At 44.0% G+C, this 17,101-nt stretch overlaps 1 protein-coding gene across 2 annotated transcripts in view; it reads right to left on the bottom strand.

The window, feature by feature from the left end:
• Positions 1-2,287: 2,287 nt before the first annotated feature.
• adarb2 (adenosine deaminase RNA specific B2 (inactive)) overlaps positions 2,288-17,101 on the bottom strand; it is a 174,842-nt gene continuing 160,028 nt past the window's right edge. For both annotated transcript variants that reach the window (XM_051411111.1, XM_051411113.1), the window contains 3 exons: positions 14,229-14,410; positions 7,953-8,134; positions 2,288-5,842 (listed from right to left, as the gene is read on the bottom strand). In XM_051411111.1, coding sequence (XP_051267071.1) covers positions 5,666-5,842; positions 7,953-8,134; positions 14,229-14,410 — 541 coding nt within the window. In that variant the 3' untranslated portion in view covers positions 2,288-5,665. The remainder of the gene's footprint in view (positions 5,843-7,952; positions 8,135-14,228; positions 14,411-17,101) is intronic.

The raw sequence follows: 17,101 nt of genomic DNA, 5'->3' as shown, positions 1-17,101 counted from the left end.
AAATAAAATGCATTTAAATACGTTTCAGTTTAGATATAGACTCTAAACATTCTGTCACAGGACCCTGACACCAAAGCAGCTAAATGGAATTCAGCCCATCATTCATTTTATTGTATTCAGCTGGGCTTTTCCTGGTGTGACACTTGTCACAATGTCTTCCAGGAAAAAGGTGTTTTTTTCTAGTTTGTTGATTGCCAATATCGTCACCAAAGACACAAGTTTAAGTTGATCAGACTCTTGAAGCAGCGTGTTGCCATTTCTTACTCCAGGATGTGTGTGTGTATTACATTAGTCTAATTTCTAGTGTCTGTAAAACTCCTAAAAGCTGTCACTGTAGATGTGATACCATTGTAGCTCATGTCTAATTAACCTTTTTTATTTTTACACACACCTATATTACTCTGACCCTTAAATTACATTACATGTAGAAGTATTATTAGCAAAATGTATAAAAATCATCAGGACAGATAAATTATTGGCTGATAATGGGAAATTCATATTATTATAAATTATGAGGATGATTTAATTACAGCCAGAGAATTATCAGTTGATATTAATGATCATTTATTTCCAATTCATATACATCACACACACACACACAACCCAAAGTCTGTTTATGGAGTTTATAATGAACAGAGCTATGGAGCATTAATCATCTATCTTTGCTCCCTAAAACTTTATTTACCTTCATCACCCTCAGGTGTGTAAAAACTACAGGTTATAAACTTATTTTTAAACTTGAAAAAAGCAAATTTATCGGTTATTGTATAGGTATTGGTCATGAAAAGCAGGTATTTATCAGTTATCATATCGGCTGAAAAAAGTCCATATTGTGCATCCCTATTATTAAGAGTACAGATATTGCAGTGCATTAGTACTGTAAATACTACACTGTTAGAGTTTAGTCCGGTGTCCCAACCCCCAATGGGTCACTAGATTAATCTGAGGGGTCCTGATGTATCTAATGGGGTAGGAAATTAAAATAACTAATACTACACAAATCTGTTTTAATTATTCTCTGATCTCGTTTGTATGAAATAATCTCGTTTGGCCATCCATGTTATTTAATAAGGCCGTATTGAATATTGGTAATAATGTGACAATGTGAAAGGGGTGGGTGGCAGCGGTGAACCTACAAAGGACTGTTACATGAATCTGCAGCTCCCCTCGGCTTTACAGAGCTTTACAGAGTTTGAGCTCAGTGTTTAGCTGTATGGCTGTAACTTTACTGTTTTTGGTTCCCTCATCCTGCTCAGCACCACATGCAGACAGACACTGGGTGGCCACAAACATGACTCCCAATGAATGATAATGTTGCTCCATAACTGCTGTATGGATAAATAAGCAACTGTTTGCTAACAACTTCACTATATCAGCTTAATAGGTCAATGTCGGGTTCACAACTTCTTTATGCGGCCCTCAGGTGGCCAAAATCAGTTATTGCATGTTTAAATAAAACGGTATGCGAGGTGGTGAAATCTCCCTGTGAAATATAGTGAAGTAAAAAAAAAAAAAGTACAATTAGAGACATGCAGTATTTGAACTTACATACAGTAATTGAGTGAATATACTTTAATTCACACAATTTTTACTGTCTTTTGCACTCTGAGGGAGGCCATTTGGTGCCAAAATTAAGGTTGGAGCATTGTTGGATCATTTTTACTGAAGATGCTGGCCACTCATAAAAGCAGGTATTATCCTTCTGTAAGTAGTGTATGTTGGTCTGAGCCTACATGTTGAAATAGTGTCATACTTAGAGCGTTATGGCTCTTAGATTTCATTGAGTAACAGCTCAACACTGGGAGAGAGAATATTCTGTGGAGTCTTACCTCTCTGTCCGCGTCCATTAGATTACAGCCGGCTGGCCGTGACCAGCCACTGGAGCAAATTGTCAATTATGATGTTTATTGTAGAGCACACAGTCGACTCCATGGCCTTAGGGGGGAGGGTGGATGGCGCTGAGGAGGCATACCTCGATCCCCCCTCGCCCTCTTCTTCTTCGCTTCATTCTTCCTCCAGGCTAATTTGGTGGCTGGTCTGTATGACACCTGCCACCGAGCCTAACAGAGATAACCATTTGCCCATGGATTTCCCCTGGGAGAGGCAGGAGGGAGGGCGGCCTCTTTAATATTTGTCTGGATGCTCCTGGGGCGGGCCAGCGCTGGCTAAAGGAAGATGATCATGAGACTGTCAAAGTGGGAATGGCTCCATATCAGTGCTCAGATACAATATTACACATTTAAGTGACACCTAAAAGGTGATTAATCAAAAAACTATCAAGACAAGGTAAAATTACAAGATTTTGTGGTTTTATTCACATATACAGTACAAACATTCACTTTTTATTTGTTACTGAAGTGCAATTTACAGACCTTAGCAGCAATTCTTCATATACTTTAATTTACATCATAATTAGACATTTTAGGATCTCTTTCACATCTTGGTCAACATCTTTTATACATATGTACACTCTTTGATACAATATTGCCATTCAGACATGCCTTATATTTATTATCTCTCAAAATAAATCTGCAAATCTGTTTTCATGGCTAATGCAGCCATTATGAAACGTGGTGTGAAGCAACGAGCAGTGTTGTTACCTGTTGTTGACAAACCGTGTGAGGTCTGAAGTTATGAAGGCTGATGACAGACGCTCAGACAGTAAACAATCTGTACCACATGTTGATGAAAGACAAACACTGACTCTCGGTTTTGATACACACAGACAAGATTTACACAAAGTCTGATCTTTGCTGCCATGGTAAAGCAGATTCAGGATTTCCAGCGCTCGGTTGAGGTGTAAACAAAGAATCAGGCAACATGAGTCCCTGAAAACTGACGTCCAATGTTTTTTATTAAAGCTGCCACAGGCCAAGACCCTCAGACCCCCAGGAGCCCCAGAATTCCCAGGTTCATTTTATGTCAATTAGGCTTTATGAACTAATGTTGTTGCCCTGTTGTTCCTTCTCTCGTTGCCCTTAATTCCTTTTTTTTATTATTATTTTAAATTACGCTGTTTATCTTTCTAAATAAAGTTGCATTTAATTAGATTAGCACAAACCATGTGACAGGCAGAAAGTCTGGGGCCAGATACTATTCCAACAAAGAAGAAGTTGTTCTCTGGGTGCATATTAAAGCTGCTGATATAGGTGGTGGTCAATAGGGGGCCCTAAAAGGTTAATGCCACGAGCAAATAATATACAGGAGCAATATCTTTATATTTTGTCATCGTCATGACATAAAAAGTAAATGTCTCCCAGAATTGTATTCTCGTCGTGATGAAAAAGCCTTTAAAGTGACATGCAGACCATCATGGGACATAAAAACTCCAGTGAAACATGAGATACTAAAATATTTTTAGTGCTGTCGTCTTTGAAAGGGAGACCCAACCATACCTGCTCAGTGTTAGAGGAGACGCTGGGACACTACCTTTCACACAAATCATTTAAAGGCCCCGTTTTCTCGATCAGCTTTTTACTGAGAGTCACAAATATTTTCTGGCAAAGTTAGAGCAGTTTTGGTTATTTCACATGAGAGCTTCCTGGATTTGTGCTCTGACTTCAAGTAGGTGGAGGCTTCATTTAGAAAAAGGCAATGTTGCTTGCTTCAGTGAACCAATCATAATTTAGCAAACATCTGAATCCCAATCTGGTCACTGTCAATCAAATCTGAACAAACCACATTTTTTGCTGTAACTCTCAATAAGTTACTAAGAATGTTGCTTTTACTTTTGGTCATTTAAGTTTTGGGGAGCTTTAAATCTTTAAAACAAAAAATATCACTTTGACAGCTGTGAAGACTGAGCGTTACTGATTGGCCAATATCCTCGACCTATTAAAGACCTGTTAAATGGGTAGAAATTGGTCACAATGCGGGTCAAGTTCTCTCTTGTGTAAATCTGCCTGTGTGTCAGAGCCTCATCTCCACCGAAGGTCTCATTCTTACACTTCCAACGGTGAGACAGTTTGATTTGATACCGTACCCTCACCGGAGCACAGGATGCTGGCAGAGCAGGGGGCTGGGTGGGAGCAGCACAGGGGAAACAACAACAGAAAAACACCACTAGATGTCACTCTCACTACTTAGATTTTGCTGCTGACTGAGCCAGGCTGGTGGCGGTTTGGATGCCTCGACTAAAAAAACCTTGAAGAGAATACAGCAATGACAGAACGACACAGTCAGGATCAGAATGGGTATCAACACTAAGCTGCATAAAGGAATCCCACACAGTGTGTATGTTTACATGAAATACTCAGAGACATAAACAATAGCAAGTGGTGCAAATGTACATCAGAGATTCCCCTCGCTGATTTTGAATCATTCGTACGAGAAGGTTGTGAGTTTAATGGCGTTTACAAATAAAATCACAGCACTGACAGTGAGGGGTTGCGGGCTTACAAAACTTTTCTCCACCTCGACTATTATCTGTTCAGGGCGGTCATGACCACAGAACAAAAGCACAAGTCGATCAGGTCAACGAGGCCTCCCTAATGAGTCACGACCGAAGCTCGCTCTCATTGGCAGCAAGCTTTGATTCAGACGTACGGAAACACGCCGTGGCGGGCTGAGACAGAACGAGAAAGGAAATAAATGTAGTGAGGGAAAACACAGGAAACTACTCCCCTCCCTCCATCATCACCTCCACCTGTACTTAAGCAGGCTGTAATGGCTGCGTTTATGTACCTTGCCTCTATTCTTCTCCCTCTCTCTACCCAGTGGGGTGAGGATGAGAGAGAGCGAGAGAGAGAGAGAGAGAGAGAGAGAGAGAGAGAGAAAAAAATGAGAGTGTATTAACCTGTCGTCATGTCGTGTTAACCTCCGCCGAGCTTGAAAGGCAGGAGAGGGGGGAGAGAGGGGGGAGCGGAGGGGTAGGCGCAAGCAAAGACGAGAGAGTGACAAAGAAGAGGCGAGGTGGAGGAGGGAAGAAAATGGAAAGAGGGCAAGGAGGGAGAGGTGGAGACAAAAGGAGACGGAAGTCAGGAGTCAAAGGGTGAGTCAGAGGAGGAGGACAAAGGCAGAAATGAGGGAGGGAAGGTGAGGCGGGCTGGTCCTTCTCTTTTTCTCACTCTCTTCCCATCTCTTCCCTTCCTCTTCCTCTATCACCCGTCACCCTGACAGGGCTGATAATTGGACGTGGACCTCTCTCACTCTCTGTCTCTCTCTCACACTCTCTCCCCCGTGGCTCCGCTCCTCAGCGGGAGCCTTGGGGCCCGGAAATAGCTGATGACAAGATAGCGGCTGCCTTTCATTCTGCTCAAGGTTACCCCACCCTTCCTTGACAGTCGAAGAGGGGGGCATTTAGGTGTGTGTTTGCTTAAACGTGTGTGTGTTTGTACGTTTAAAGAAGGGCAAGTCAAAGAAAGAGACCATCTTTTATGTCTGTTTTCTTTTCGGGGTCCGTCCAGTTGACCTTCCTCTTGTCGTTTTTCTATTGGGTGGATGACACACACACACACACAGACACACAGACACAGACACACAGACCCACAGATGTTGGTGATAGCCTCGAGTTTTGAGGTTGCTCTGGCAAACTTCCAGCTATGAAGGTGTGAAGCAGGATGTTGGTAAAGAGCATGGAGTCATCTTACACTAAAAAAATAAAGGTGGTTAAACAAACACACACTCTCTATCTCGCTCACACACTCACACACACACACACACTTCCTCAGACCGTCAGCAGGAACTGTTCCTGCTCGGGCGGTTTCTTGACCCAGGTACCGAGACCCGTTTCCTGCAGAGATCTGAACCACTGCTGCTTCACTGTCTGGTAAGGACGCGCCGCCATCTTGGCCTCGCAGTACATGAGCTGGCGGTCCGCCGAGCTGGACACGTGGATCCCCAACTGAAGAGGGCGAGCAGGCAAGAGAGAAGAGGAAAGACAGTGAGAGAGAGAAAGAGAGAGCAATCGGCAGTCAGATAAAAGCGACACAGAGACAGACGTGAAGATAGGAGGGAGAAAACAAAGAGAGGAATAAAGCCGGGGCAGAGGGGCTAAAGGTTCTGTGAGGTAGGGGAGAAGAAGAAGAGCGACCAAACAAAACGAATGAGCCGGCACAAATGCATTTGGGTGGGGTTGGGAGGTTGTGGGGGGGCTTCAACAGCTGTGTAATCTCCCCATTTAAATTTCACAAGCAATTGAACATTCTCTGTGCTTTTTGCGCATTCCTATTGTCGCGAGGGGAAACAATGAAGATCGGCGGAGAGACAAGTGGGGAGAGAGAGAGGGAGAGGGTAAAAGTTTCTTTTGGAGATTAGTGCGACTGCTCTAGCGTGGCCCTTATATACGGCGCGCAGGGAGCACTTAGGGTGGGGGCCTCCTCGAGTACTCCTCCAAATAATTATGGTTTCATAGTCATTATGCTTTAACGGCCGCCATTTGGCGATGCAGGCAGTGTCTGTTACATAAAGTTTCAGAATGCAAATGAAAGTGCAGCGGGTCTGCGTGCTGACGTTAAAGATCTGAGCTGCCAGTCTCTGATAAGCCGCATAGACAGCAGATGCTGCCCGGCCAACAAATGTATCTATGGCAGAGAGGAAATTCCACATATCGTCCACAGAGCGTTCACCTGCAGCCGCAGCGCTCTGTCGCTCTGACTTTAACACGTGTGTCGGTGCTTTTTCACCGAGTGGATGTTGGCATGCACCTCTGCAGTCAGTGTTTATGTGTTACTGCTTGCATGTGATTCCTGATGGCAATGGATTGCGCATTGTTTTTGACATCCTCTGAGTAATGCCTCTTGCTTTCCAGCTGAGGAGCATGCGCAGGGAGAGCCAGTAGAGTCGAGTGGTGGAACAGACATTTCCTCATATGAAAACGGGACTATTGTTCAGGCTCATATTAATTAAATAGTACTTCATAATATTTTTCCAGCAAGCAAAAGATACACTGTGGAGGGTGGTTTTTAATTAACATTTAAATTAGCAGCTGACTTTTTAACAGCGGAAATTTCAACATGTCATAACAAGCGAACCACAGTGTAGTTAGTAATATCAATAGTAGCTGTATTCCATTTAGTTGTGCCAGTGCCTTGGCGTTGTGCATGCCGGTATTCTTGTATGGAACAGAGCTATCATTAATGTTACACCTGTGCTTCTTCTACCATGAGAGTCTAAATGTCTGCAATGAGAAACCCTCTATAGAGTGAGAGGAGCTGCTGCTTCTGGCAGTATTTTAACTTTATCTGTAAATTCCCATTCCTTCTAATCATACCCTCAGTGTTCCACAACATGGAGACATCGGAGCTGGATAATTTAACACTGTGTAATGGCCAGTGTGTTTTAATTATCTCAGCTTTGTCCCTGGAGGGCTTCTGTTGTTTAGGGGTTTAGACACCGACCGTGAACCGCAGCATCCCTGGGATCTTTGCTGCATCTCCCTCATTTCCTGTCACCTCTCTAATAAAGACAAACTGGCTCTTTGTTTCTGAGAAATCTTCTGAGTTTGGTCTGGCAGCTGGGTGTAAATACTACAACATCCATGAACCGTAGATGCCATTACTATGGAGAGGAAGTCAGTCAAATATGTAAATCAGAGCTTTAACAAATTCAGAATTCTTCTTTGTTGTTGCAGTTAAAACACATCGCAGTTTCATCCAAAACTGACCCTGAATCTGAATCTGAGCTAATTCAAATTGCTGAATGTTTTATCAGGTTTGCTTCAGTTCGCGTGCACGACACAATTTTAAGCCTCTTAGCAAAATGAAGCTTGTGAGCTTGTTTTTCTTGCACACAGTCTAATACCTTTAACTTTTTAATCAAAGAACATGATATCTTCTAACACAGTGTTATTTTCTGTTGCTCGTGTTTTGTACCCGCAAATCAAATGACAGTTTAATGCTCATCCAAGTCCTGGAAGTGCTCCAACTACCAGGCACCTAACAATGTCTGTGTGTTTCACAACAGCCTAAAATACAGTTCAGCCACTGAGCAGATGTGTTTATGTTTGCCCTCACCTTGCGGTACAGTCTGTTCCAGCGGGTGAACAGGGCGTGCTTGCAGAGACGTGAGGGTGTCCCTGATTCCCGTCTCCGTCCGGTGGCCGTGTTGACCACCTCCAACTGTGTGTCACCCAGCGTCCAGTTGACACTGACGCACGAGGCCTTCCCCGGCTGCTGATACTCGGCACTGCTCAGCCCTACAGGGAAGACAGCACGGGGCAGAGAGATTGAACTTATGCTGGATTTCCAAATGAGCTTTATTGTGCAAAACATTTCATAAAAGGGTTTTAAAATGTAACACTTGTGAGTAATACCAAGACAAGAAGTGAAAATGTGCCGTTTTCCTTTCAAACCTCCACTTTGTTGTTTCATTTAACCTTCCTTCACCTTTCCCTCGCTCTCTCCCTGAGGCTAATGGCAGACATGAAGTTTTGCAGCGCTGCAAAAAGCCAAGTCAACCTGGGCCTGAAACTGCACGGCTGTTTCTGTGAAGCTTTGATATACCCTCAGAGAGAGAGGCAGGGAGGTGAGAACGGGAGGGCTATTGAGCATACAAGCAGCGTGCTCCTGCCTTTGTACGAGTGCTTGTCTGCTCTAGAGTTCCTGCAGTTAACAGTGTTTGCCTCATATGATGTACGCTGTAAATATTATCTCCAGTCACAAAGATGAACCCTCCCCAACACTGGACTGTATGTCTCTCTGTCCCGCCCTCTCTACCTTCGCTCTCTGAAATAATTAGCCTCGCTAGCAAAGCACACAAAGCGATCAGTCGAGGAAAGAGAAAGAGAGAGGTGGAGGTGAGTGCCAGTCACATTGGGTTCTGTGTAGAGAATTAGCTGTCTGCTTTGAGAACACAGGTGTTGGCAGAGGTGCTGGGCCTGTGGTGGAAACGGAGCTGACAGTGGGGTGAGAAACAAATGAGAGCTCAGGGCAAAAATGTCCTTGAGAGGCCACAGTGAGTGTTTCATAGGAGCCAGTTTCCCACTATATCCTGGGTTCGGAAAGTGTTGGATCTGTACAGCCTGCAGCAGTAGAAGATGTTGAACCACTTAATGCTTGGGGATGGAGTGAGGAAATCAGCCTGCCCGGAAGTTTCCAGCAGTGGTAAAGAGGCATCCTGCTTCACGCCGTCATACCTGAAAGTTTCCCAGTGCAACCTCCACAATTGTATTAGTGTTAGCTAAAGGCTAAAAACCTGTTGTCCCAGATTTTAAGGTGTAAAGTGTAAAAAGGTTATAAAAGGTTTTATGTGATTAACCGTAAAACTATTTTTACTTCTACAAATTTGGAATAGTTCCACGTTTTGGGAAATACACATATTTCCTCTCTTGCTAAAGCCCTGGAAACTCTGCATGCATCTGCAGCGCCTGTACATCGTCGGACGTCTTGCTTTCTACTTCGCCGCCCACATTAACAGGTCAGAGGAGCCACACGTCTCAGACACAGTTCACGATAGAAGCCTATTTTTTTGCTTAGCACAAAGACTGGCTCTGTCCAAAGATAACAACGTATTTCCCACAAAGTGTTATATCCATATGCTAATATTAGAATACATAAGAATAAAAAAAAAAGCAAATTGCTGACCTGTGTGTTATTAAAGCTGAAATAGTCTGATGCTGTGTACTATGATTTATAGTACAACATGTTACATTGTGCTTTATCACAGATGGGCTTTTCTAACTTATTGCTGACAATACTACAACAGAGAGAAAGTCGGGGTGCAATATTTGTCATAGTGCCAGAGACGCATCTGGGCTAACAAAATCTGACAGTTAAGTGCTGCTTGAACATTATATCCACTTTAAATCTGTAAAACTGTCTTCACAAAGCAATCGCTGTCTTGGATTTTACCTTGACTTCAAACGCAGTTATTTATTATATCATGCAATGTTAAAGGTACCCTCATAGAAAATCTGCAGACGGATTGTGTGAAACGGGTGAACAACAGTTGCCTCTGATCTCGCCGTCTGACAGACAGCTTGTTATGGTACAATACCTGATGTACAATACCACAATACATGCCTGCAGATCATCTCTCTCCTTGCCACACTCATTTTCCCGTCTTCACTCTTCCATTCACCAATCTCAGCCCTTCTTTTCTGTAGCTCCTTGGAGCTGGAATGAATTGCCTGCCACAGTAACAATCCTCCAAGTCTCTTATTACCCATCTCTTCTCTCTTGTGGAGACGCACCTCTTTGAACAATAGACCCTCCTATCCATCCTTTTCCTTTCTCTCGCTCCATTCATGGCTCATTTCATCCCTTCAATGGACTTGACTCCTCTGTTTCTGTAATAGCCAATTTGATTTTTCCTTCATTGAAGACTTGATCAATTTCTCTTCAGGGAAGTGTTTGGCAGACATGAAAGAGGCAGAATTAGAGCCTTTGGTTATGGGATTTATAACTGTACAGTACACCCATGGCTTAATATCTGAGGCTGCTGTGGAGCCACAGTAAAGGAAAGCTTGAGTGTTTATGTGTACACATTGCATCTATCTTGCATTACTGTAGTACTGCAGGGTTTTCAAACATGTCCCTTGTGGGGATGGAGCAGCAGTGGAGTGATAAGGCAACAGGTCTGTGAACAGATGGACGTCTTCAGTGTCTGTGTGAAGGGCAGCAACTCATTTATAAGAAAGGCTGGGATGTGGCACTTTAACCCCAACTGCTTTGAGCAAACGCTTATGTACACTTATACGCTATACAACATACAGCTACTTTCTTCCCTAACAGGTGTTGTGCTCATGTACTGGTTGACTGTCCTTTTCTGTAAGTCCTTATGAGACTAGACTGGAAAGATCTAGTTCTTCTTGATACACGGTGAATTTGGAAGTGTATGTAAATATTACATCCTATAAAATCCCTTTGTGTCCCTTAAATATCAAACACACATGGGTACCCTAAACAGCAGCCCTGGTCATGCACTACAAGATTAATAAAGTGTAATAAAGTATGCATCACTTATGTTGTCTGTTCTGCAGTACACGTTTTGTCTGGCAGACTCGCGTTCTCTGCACTGGCGGAACAATGTCTGGGGGACTGAGCTGTCACTCAAAAACTCCTGAGCCAATGGGGATGTACCCTTGAAAAGACTCCACCCACGCAAGAGGTCTTTTGTCGGTACTGCAAACAAAAAGTCAGGCAGCACAAACGTAACCGCAAAGCTGCCAGTGAGGGCAAGAGTCAGAAGGCAAAAATCAGACATATTATCAAAGTAAAAGACCAATAGTTTACACCACTGTCTCTCTCTGTGTGAATGTGAAATGAACCACAGAAGTGGCAAACAACCATTATTAATGTTGTTTTGTTGTTCTGATTCTTCTTATCCCAAAAACGACAGAGCCACAGTTTCAGTTGGCGCTGCAGTGTAAGTGAGCAGCAGGACGAGAGTGAAGGACAAGTCAGTCCATCGATGTGTTTGGCCCTCGGGGTTCAGGTGGAGCTGCTTTGGCTGTGTGCGATAAGAGCGGACCCTGCGATCCCTGGGAATTTCCTCGAGGGGTGTTGCTTTTAAATAACCCTGGACACACAATAGCCGGGGAGCTCATCAGAGCCAATGAAAGGATGGAGGAGGAGATGAGAAGAGGTGTGTGTGTGTGCGTGTGTGTGTGTGGAGGGGGGGGCGCACACACAGACATCTGAATGCAACTGAAGCTCTCTCTTTCTGTCCTCCCTTCCTGCCTTGCCGTCTCCCTCTCTTCCCCTCAGCCTGTCTCTCTCTCTCTCTCTGTCCGAGCTCCCTTCAGATTGAATGGCTGTCTGATAAGGGCTGTGATTACATTGATTTGGTGCAGGGCCATCTCCACTGTCTGTCCATCTTCCTTCCTCTCCCTTCCCTCCCCTCACCCTTCTACCTTTCAATAGACTGTAGCTACTCGAAGGTGCTGCAGGTGCAAAGATCTGACAGCCTGGGACGTGTGGACACACACGCAGAAAACACACATCATGTGTCAGAGGGGAGGGCAGGAGACGTAGGGGACCACCTTTGTTTTGAGTAAAGGGGATGTCAGGAGGTAAAGGGCATGTCTACATCATTTGCCAACACAAGGAACCCTCAGCACTAAGAAACAGCGTGAAGGACATTCAGCAGCATCATTCTTGAGTTATATAACTACAGTCAAACAAACTATGTACTTACTGTGAGGTGTATTATAGTTTGAGTGAATAACTTAATATTATAAGTAAGTATGAATGATGAACAAATGGATCATATCTGACCACAGTCCTCCGAATGTTAACGACAGCTTGTAATATCCGAAACCAAATTCTCCATTCCAGACAAGTCAAACGACTCCATTCAAGAAGTCAATGAACAAATCATGAGAAATGCTCGCTGAAGGCCTCGGTCGGAGGATTCAATGATAAATCCATCCCAGCTATCATCACCAGAGGACAATTCAGTACAATTATCAATCTTGATGAGGATAGGCCTCACAAAATATTCATCCTCATGGCACCCAATTACCCAGAGCAGAGGCCCGCAACACAAAGAGCTCCTATGCCCTTCAAGAAGTACACTTGAAATCTGCTACAAGTATGATAGACACTGAGTGTGTAGTACATATAGAACGTGATTGTCACCGTCTTTGTTCTTGTCAACGATGCTTGCAACAAAATGTGCCCTACATCGCTGTGTGTCTCTGTCGCTCAGCCACTCCAACTGGCCTAGATCTGAAGTGATGGCTGTTGCAGTTTCTACAAGTTGGGTGTCATTCAGATCCTCTTCCAGTATTCATCTTCACTACAAACGAAAGCCTCGGGTCTCAGCTGAGCCCTGGAGGCAGGCGTGCCAGACAACTTCTTAGCTGTTGCTTGTCTGGCTGGCACAATGTAACTGTGGAGAAGCAGGGGTACATGAGTTTGTTAAGCGTCTGCGTGTGTGTGTGTGTGTGTGTGTGTGTGTGTGGGGGGGGGGTGTTACATGTGTGATCTGTTGTGATTCATTTGGTCTGGAGATGACATATTTATTTAAAGGCACCACTGAAAAAAGATACTGTATACATATGACGCAGTATGTCACTGTTTAAAGAACAGAAAGAACAGTCATTTAGCTGAAGAAAATTAAGAAATAACGGGAAACTTTCATGAGACCATCTGGAAGCCAACCAACCTGTGAATTCCTGGTTTAGTTAATTTAAATGTTGCTTTTAATGAGCTGGATAGGCTACAGGCTATTCATGGTGGTATTTCCATCATGCTTTAAAAGAGTTAAATATTTTTGGTAATTCGAAGTTGACACCCTTGTGTTCCCAGTAGATCTTTCACTGTGATGCCCTGTAGTAAAGCTTTATATTAAATTGAGAAGATTCATTTTTTAAGTGGCTATAACCAATATTTTAATCATAACAATGGATAAATTTAGGGAAGATTAATGCCCCTTAATAGTCAACTAAGTAGATTTCCATCTTTACAGTTCTGACCTTTGAGAGACTGAAATACCTGCAGACCTATCCAACACCCCATTGTATAAAGTACCCTCAAGTAGTCAACATGTCACCAAGCTTCCAACACATTGACAGTATGTATAATGGACAGAGCTTCCGGGTCTGTAAAGTGAAGCCAACACGGAAGTGTCTTAAAACCTGCATAAGACCAGCAGGGGGAGCTCCATTGGCTACAGCTACCATTCACTCTAATGGAGAATGAGCTGATTTTAACTTCCTTTCTGAGCTCAGTAAACTGTTTTCTAAAGAGTTTATGGTCTCAGTATCTATTTTCAAGTCTTCTTCCATACATTATGATGTTCATATAGTAAATTATGGTCGAATGTAAAGTAAAATAGACGATAAACCTGCGTATGCTTTTGGGACTACCTCTTGATTGGTCACTCTCAGTGAGTCTGTCCAGCTCAGTGCACCAAACTCAGATCAAACTAAGCAGTGCTGATGCGAGGCAAGATTCTGTTACTGCATTGTCTCATCTAGAATCCTTTCAGAAACATATGTTAGTGTACTGTAATACGAGATCATGTGTGACCAGGTGAGCTGCCATTGTTTCTGGCTACGGACGAGTCAAAACTGTGCAGCCAATGAGAGCAGCCCAACTCGCAGTACGTCACCTCCGCTGGCTCCATCTAACCGTCATTGCAGCGGCCAAAATGCCAAACTTGAGGCTTCGAAATGGTTCTACACAAACCAATGGGTGATGTCACGACAGGTTCACACCAGCTATATTAAAATGACTCGTGAATTCATTTCATTGTACTGCTTTCTGGTGTGAAAACGTCCTAAAGTCAATATATTCTTTAATGTAATTATCACATTAAGACTTGTCTGACTGTCTGTGTCGTACCACTGAGCAGGGGCTGGTTGCGTCTGTGCGTGGCGGGCAGTGGGCCCAGGCGCTCTAGCCGCTGGTTCAGAACTCTGCCCAGATGGCCCGTGTGGCGAAGGCTGCCGACGGTCACGCTGTGCAGGTACACCGGCTCCACAAAGTGACTCAGCAACGCCCCCTGTAGGCCCAGGATGTTCCATCTGAGGGGAGGAAAGAGATAGGGGAGAGTGGAGGAAGAACAGAGAGAGGAGGTCAGGGACAACGCAGTGTGATGGTTTGAAGGAGGAGGGAGAAAAGGTGGGAAGACAGAACCGGAGGGAAAAGGAGGAGAAAGGGGAGCGATGGGTAGAGAGAGGAAGGTACAAAAAGAGAGGAGAGATGTGAGAGCTTCAATGACAGGTAGAGACAATTTGATCATTATCTTGATGTGGGACGTGATGAATAACAGCCACTGGACTGACAACACACACAAACAGACACACACACACACACACACACACACACACACACACACACACACACACAAATGGAACAACACATTAGCATGTGTGCATTCATCAGTGCCAGTGAGGTTAATGCACTGCAGGAAAACTCCCGTCGATTGCTCAGCGCGAGGGCCGATCACCTCAGGATTTGTTTCGGGAAATCCACGAGTGACACAAAATCACTGTGGGGCTAATCCTGCCAGCCGCACTGACGCCTGATAATGTAGCCAGCTGGTCATGTGCCACCTACTGTCGAAATCCCCTTTATTTAACCAGCAGATGCTAATTTATGGATAGAAAATGATAATTACCGTGTTTATTATCATTCCTGCCCTTCATAGAGAGAGCGAGCCTGCTGTGTGCCTGAGCTGTGTACTCTCCGGTGCACCGGACTAATGAACTTATGCGAGGCACAATCAAAGGCTCGACATTATGCTACTAATTTTTAGATCATTGTTCTTTTTGTTAATCAATGTCTCTTTATCATGGATGCAATTACAGCGGCTGCTTGTTTAGTTTTTTCTCTCTTGCAGACTTAATAATCACTCATTACGACTCCTTTCGCTTCCCGAGCAGTCAATTAACATCAACATCAGCTTTCTGGGAATCACTGAATGCGCTCACGAAGCAGCGGCCGCCCCGCCTGCGCCTTACCTGCAATCTGTCAGTGAGATCTGTCCTTCCCTCTCAGGCAGAGAGGAGGAGCTTTGTTCCAAAAAAAAAAAGAAATGCACACACATTCACACAAAACCCTCAGTGCTCCACCAAAACAGAAATAGTTTAGCCTGAAATATTAATTTACCCAGAAAGCGACACCGTGAATCAGAAACATCTTCTAATCTCATGCAAGAAAAGACAGCCATCTGGCTTGGGTGTGTGCATTTAAAGAGAGGAGAGGGGAGAGACCTCTTCTCTCTCTCTCTCTCTCTCTCTCTCTCACTTCCTACATCTATCCTTTCTTCCCTCCCCCGGTAAACGGCGACCATTAAAGTAATGTGTTCATCTGCATAAAACTGCAGCGGAATTGAGAACATCATCGTTATATGAAAGCCATTTAGGCCCTCAATTAAATCCAGCTGTCGACTTCAAATCAAATATTAGCAAAGGAGCTTGGCTGGGCCTGGCTTAAGGAAACACAATGAGGAAAATCAGGTGGAGCAATTGCTCATTATCAAAAATGTTTATGATAAGAGCAAAGATCCTAAAATCCCTGATGATCAAAGCTGAACTAACTATAATAAAGTGCAGGAACTGAAGGAAGTGGGGAAATAAAAAAGTAATGGGAGGTTGCAAAATGAGTGTGACAGAGGACATGAAGAGTATCCAGGGGATCGCTTTAACACTGCAGCAGTGTGTGTGTGTGTGTGTGTGTGTGTGTGTGTGTGTGTATGTGTGTGTGTGTGGCTGTGTTGAGTCTGCGGCCCTAAGCCTCCTCTCAGTTCCACCCTCCAACCTGACCTTGATAAACTGGCCCTTGGTGACCCACTCACTTTAACGACGGCCACCCATCATTTACAGCAATATAAAAAAACGGAAAGAGGACGCTGTGGAGCAAAGAGAGTGCGTCTGCTGTCTGGCCTGGTGGGATGGATGGGAGGGGATGGTGGGAGGGAAGAAAAGCAGGGTGTCCCCTTCTCCCTCCCCCGTCACTCTATTTTTTTGTAAAGTAATTGCTTTCACCCCCGTTGGTGACCTGGGTAGATTTAATCACACCATCTCCAGCCCTGGCCAACTGAATCAAATTGGTCAAATTAACAGCGGCTCCACAGGAGAAGGGTTCACCTCTCTCTCTCTGTGTCTTACTCGCTGTCCCTCGCTTCCTCTCTCTCTCTCCACACACACACACACACACACACACACACACACACACACACACACAAACAGTGGCTCAGCTGTAGTCCTGTATGGCTCAGTTGGCACAGTGCGGTGCTTACTAAGCTAAATTCATGGGTTCAGTTCCTGTTGGGGCCCAGTCCTGGCAGAAAAACTGAGACTATATTAAAAATTGATTTCAGATATGTTAGAAAATACCACATCAAGGGTGGAAGTAAAGAATCACTATTGTAGAGTACCTTCATTGGGTACTTTTGTGTACAATTTTGAGTATTTTTTTTGCGGCTCTCTTTTATACAATTATGGTTCCCAGAAGCACCGTCAGGTCAAAATTGTCCAGTACTTTGGTTTATGAAAAAAACCCTTTAAACTAATGACAGTCCGTACAGCCTCAGCTGTAGTTTGTGTTTAGTGCACATTAGCAAATGTTAGCACGTTAGCACTCTAAACTAAGATGATGAATGTAGTAAATATCAGCATTGGGTGTCACTGTGAGCATTTACTACCCTAAACTTCAAATTTAGGTTAAGTTATCAAACATGTCCTAATTTTATGTTACTAAATGTGTTATTG

The sequence above is a fragment of the Dicentrarchus labrax genome, unplaced genomic scaffold (assembly GCF_905237075.1).
Source record: "Dicentrarchus labrax unplaced genomic scaffold, dlabrax2021, whole genome shotgun sequence".
NCBI lineage: Eukaryota > Metazoa > Chordata > Actinopteri > Moronidae > Dicentrarchus > Dicentrarchus labrax.
The sequence above is the reverse complement of the archived record's forward strand: the minus strand, read 5'-3'. Positions and strand labels throughout refer to the sequence as shown.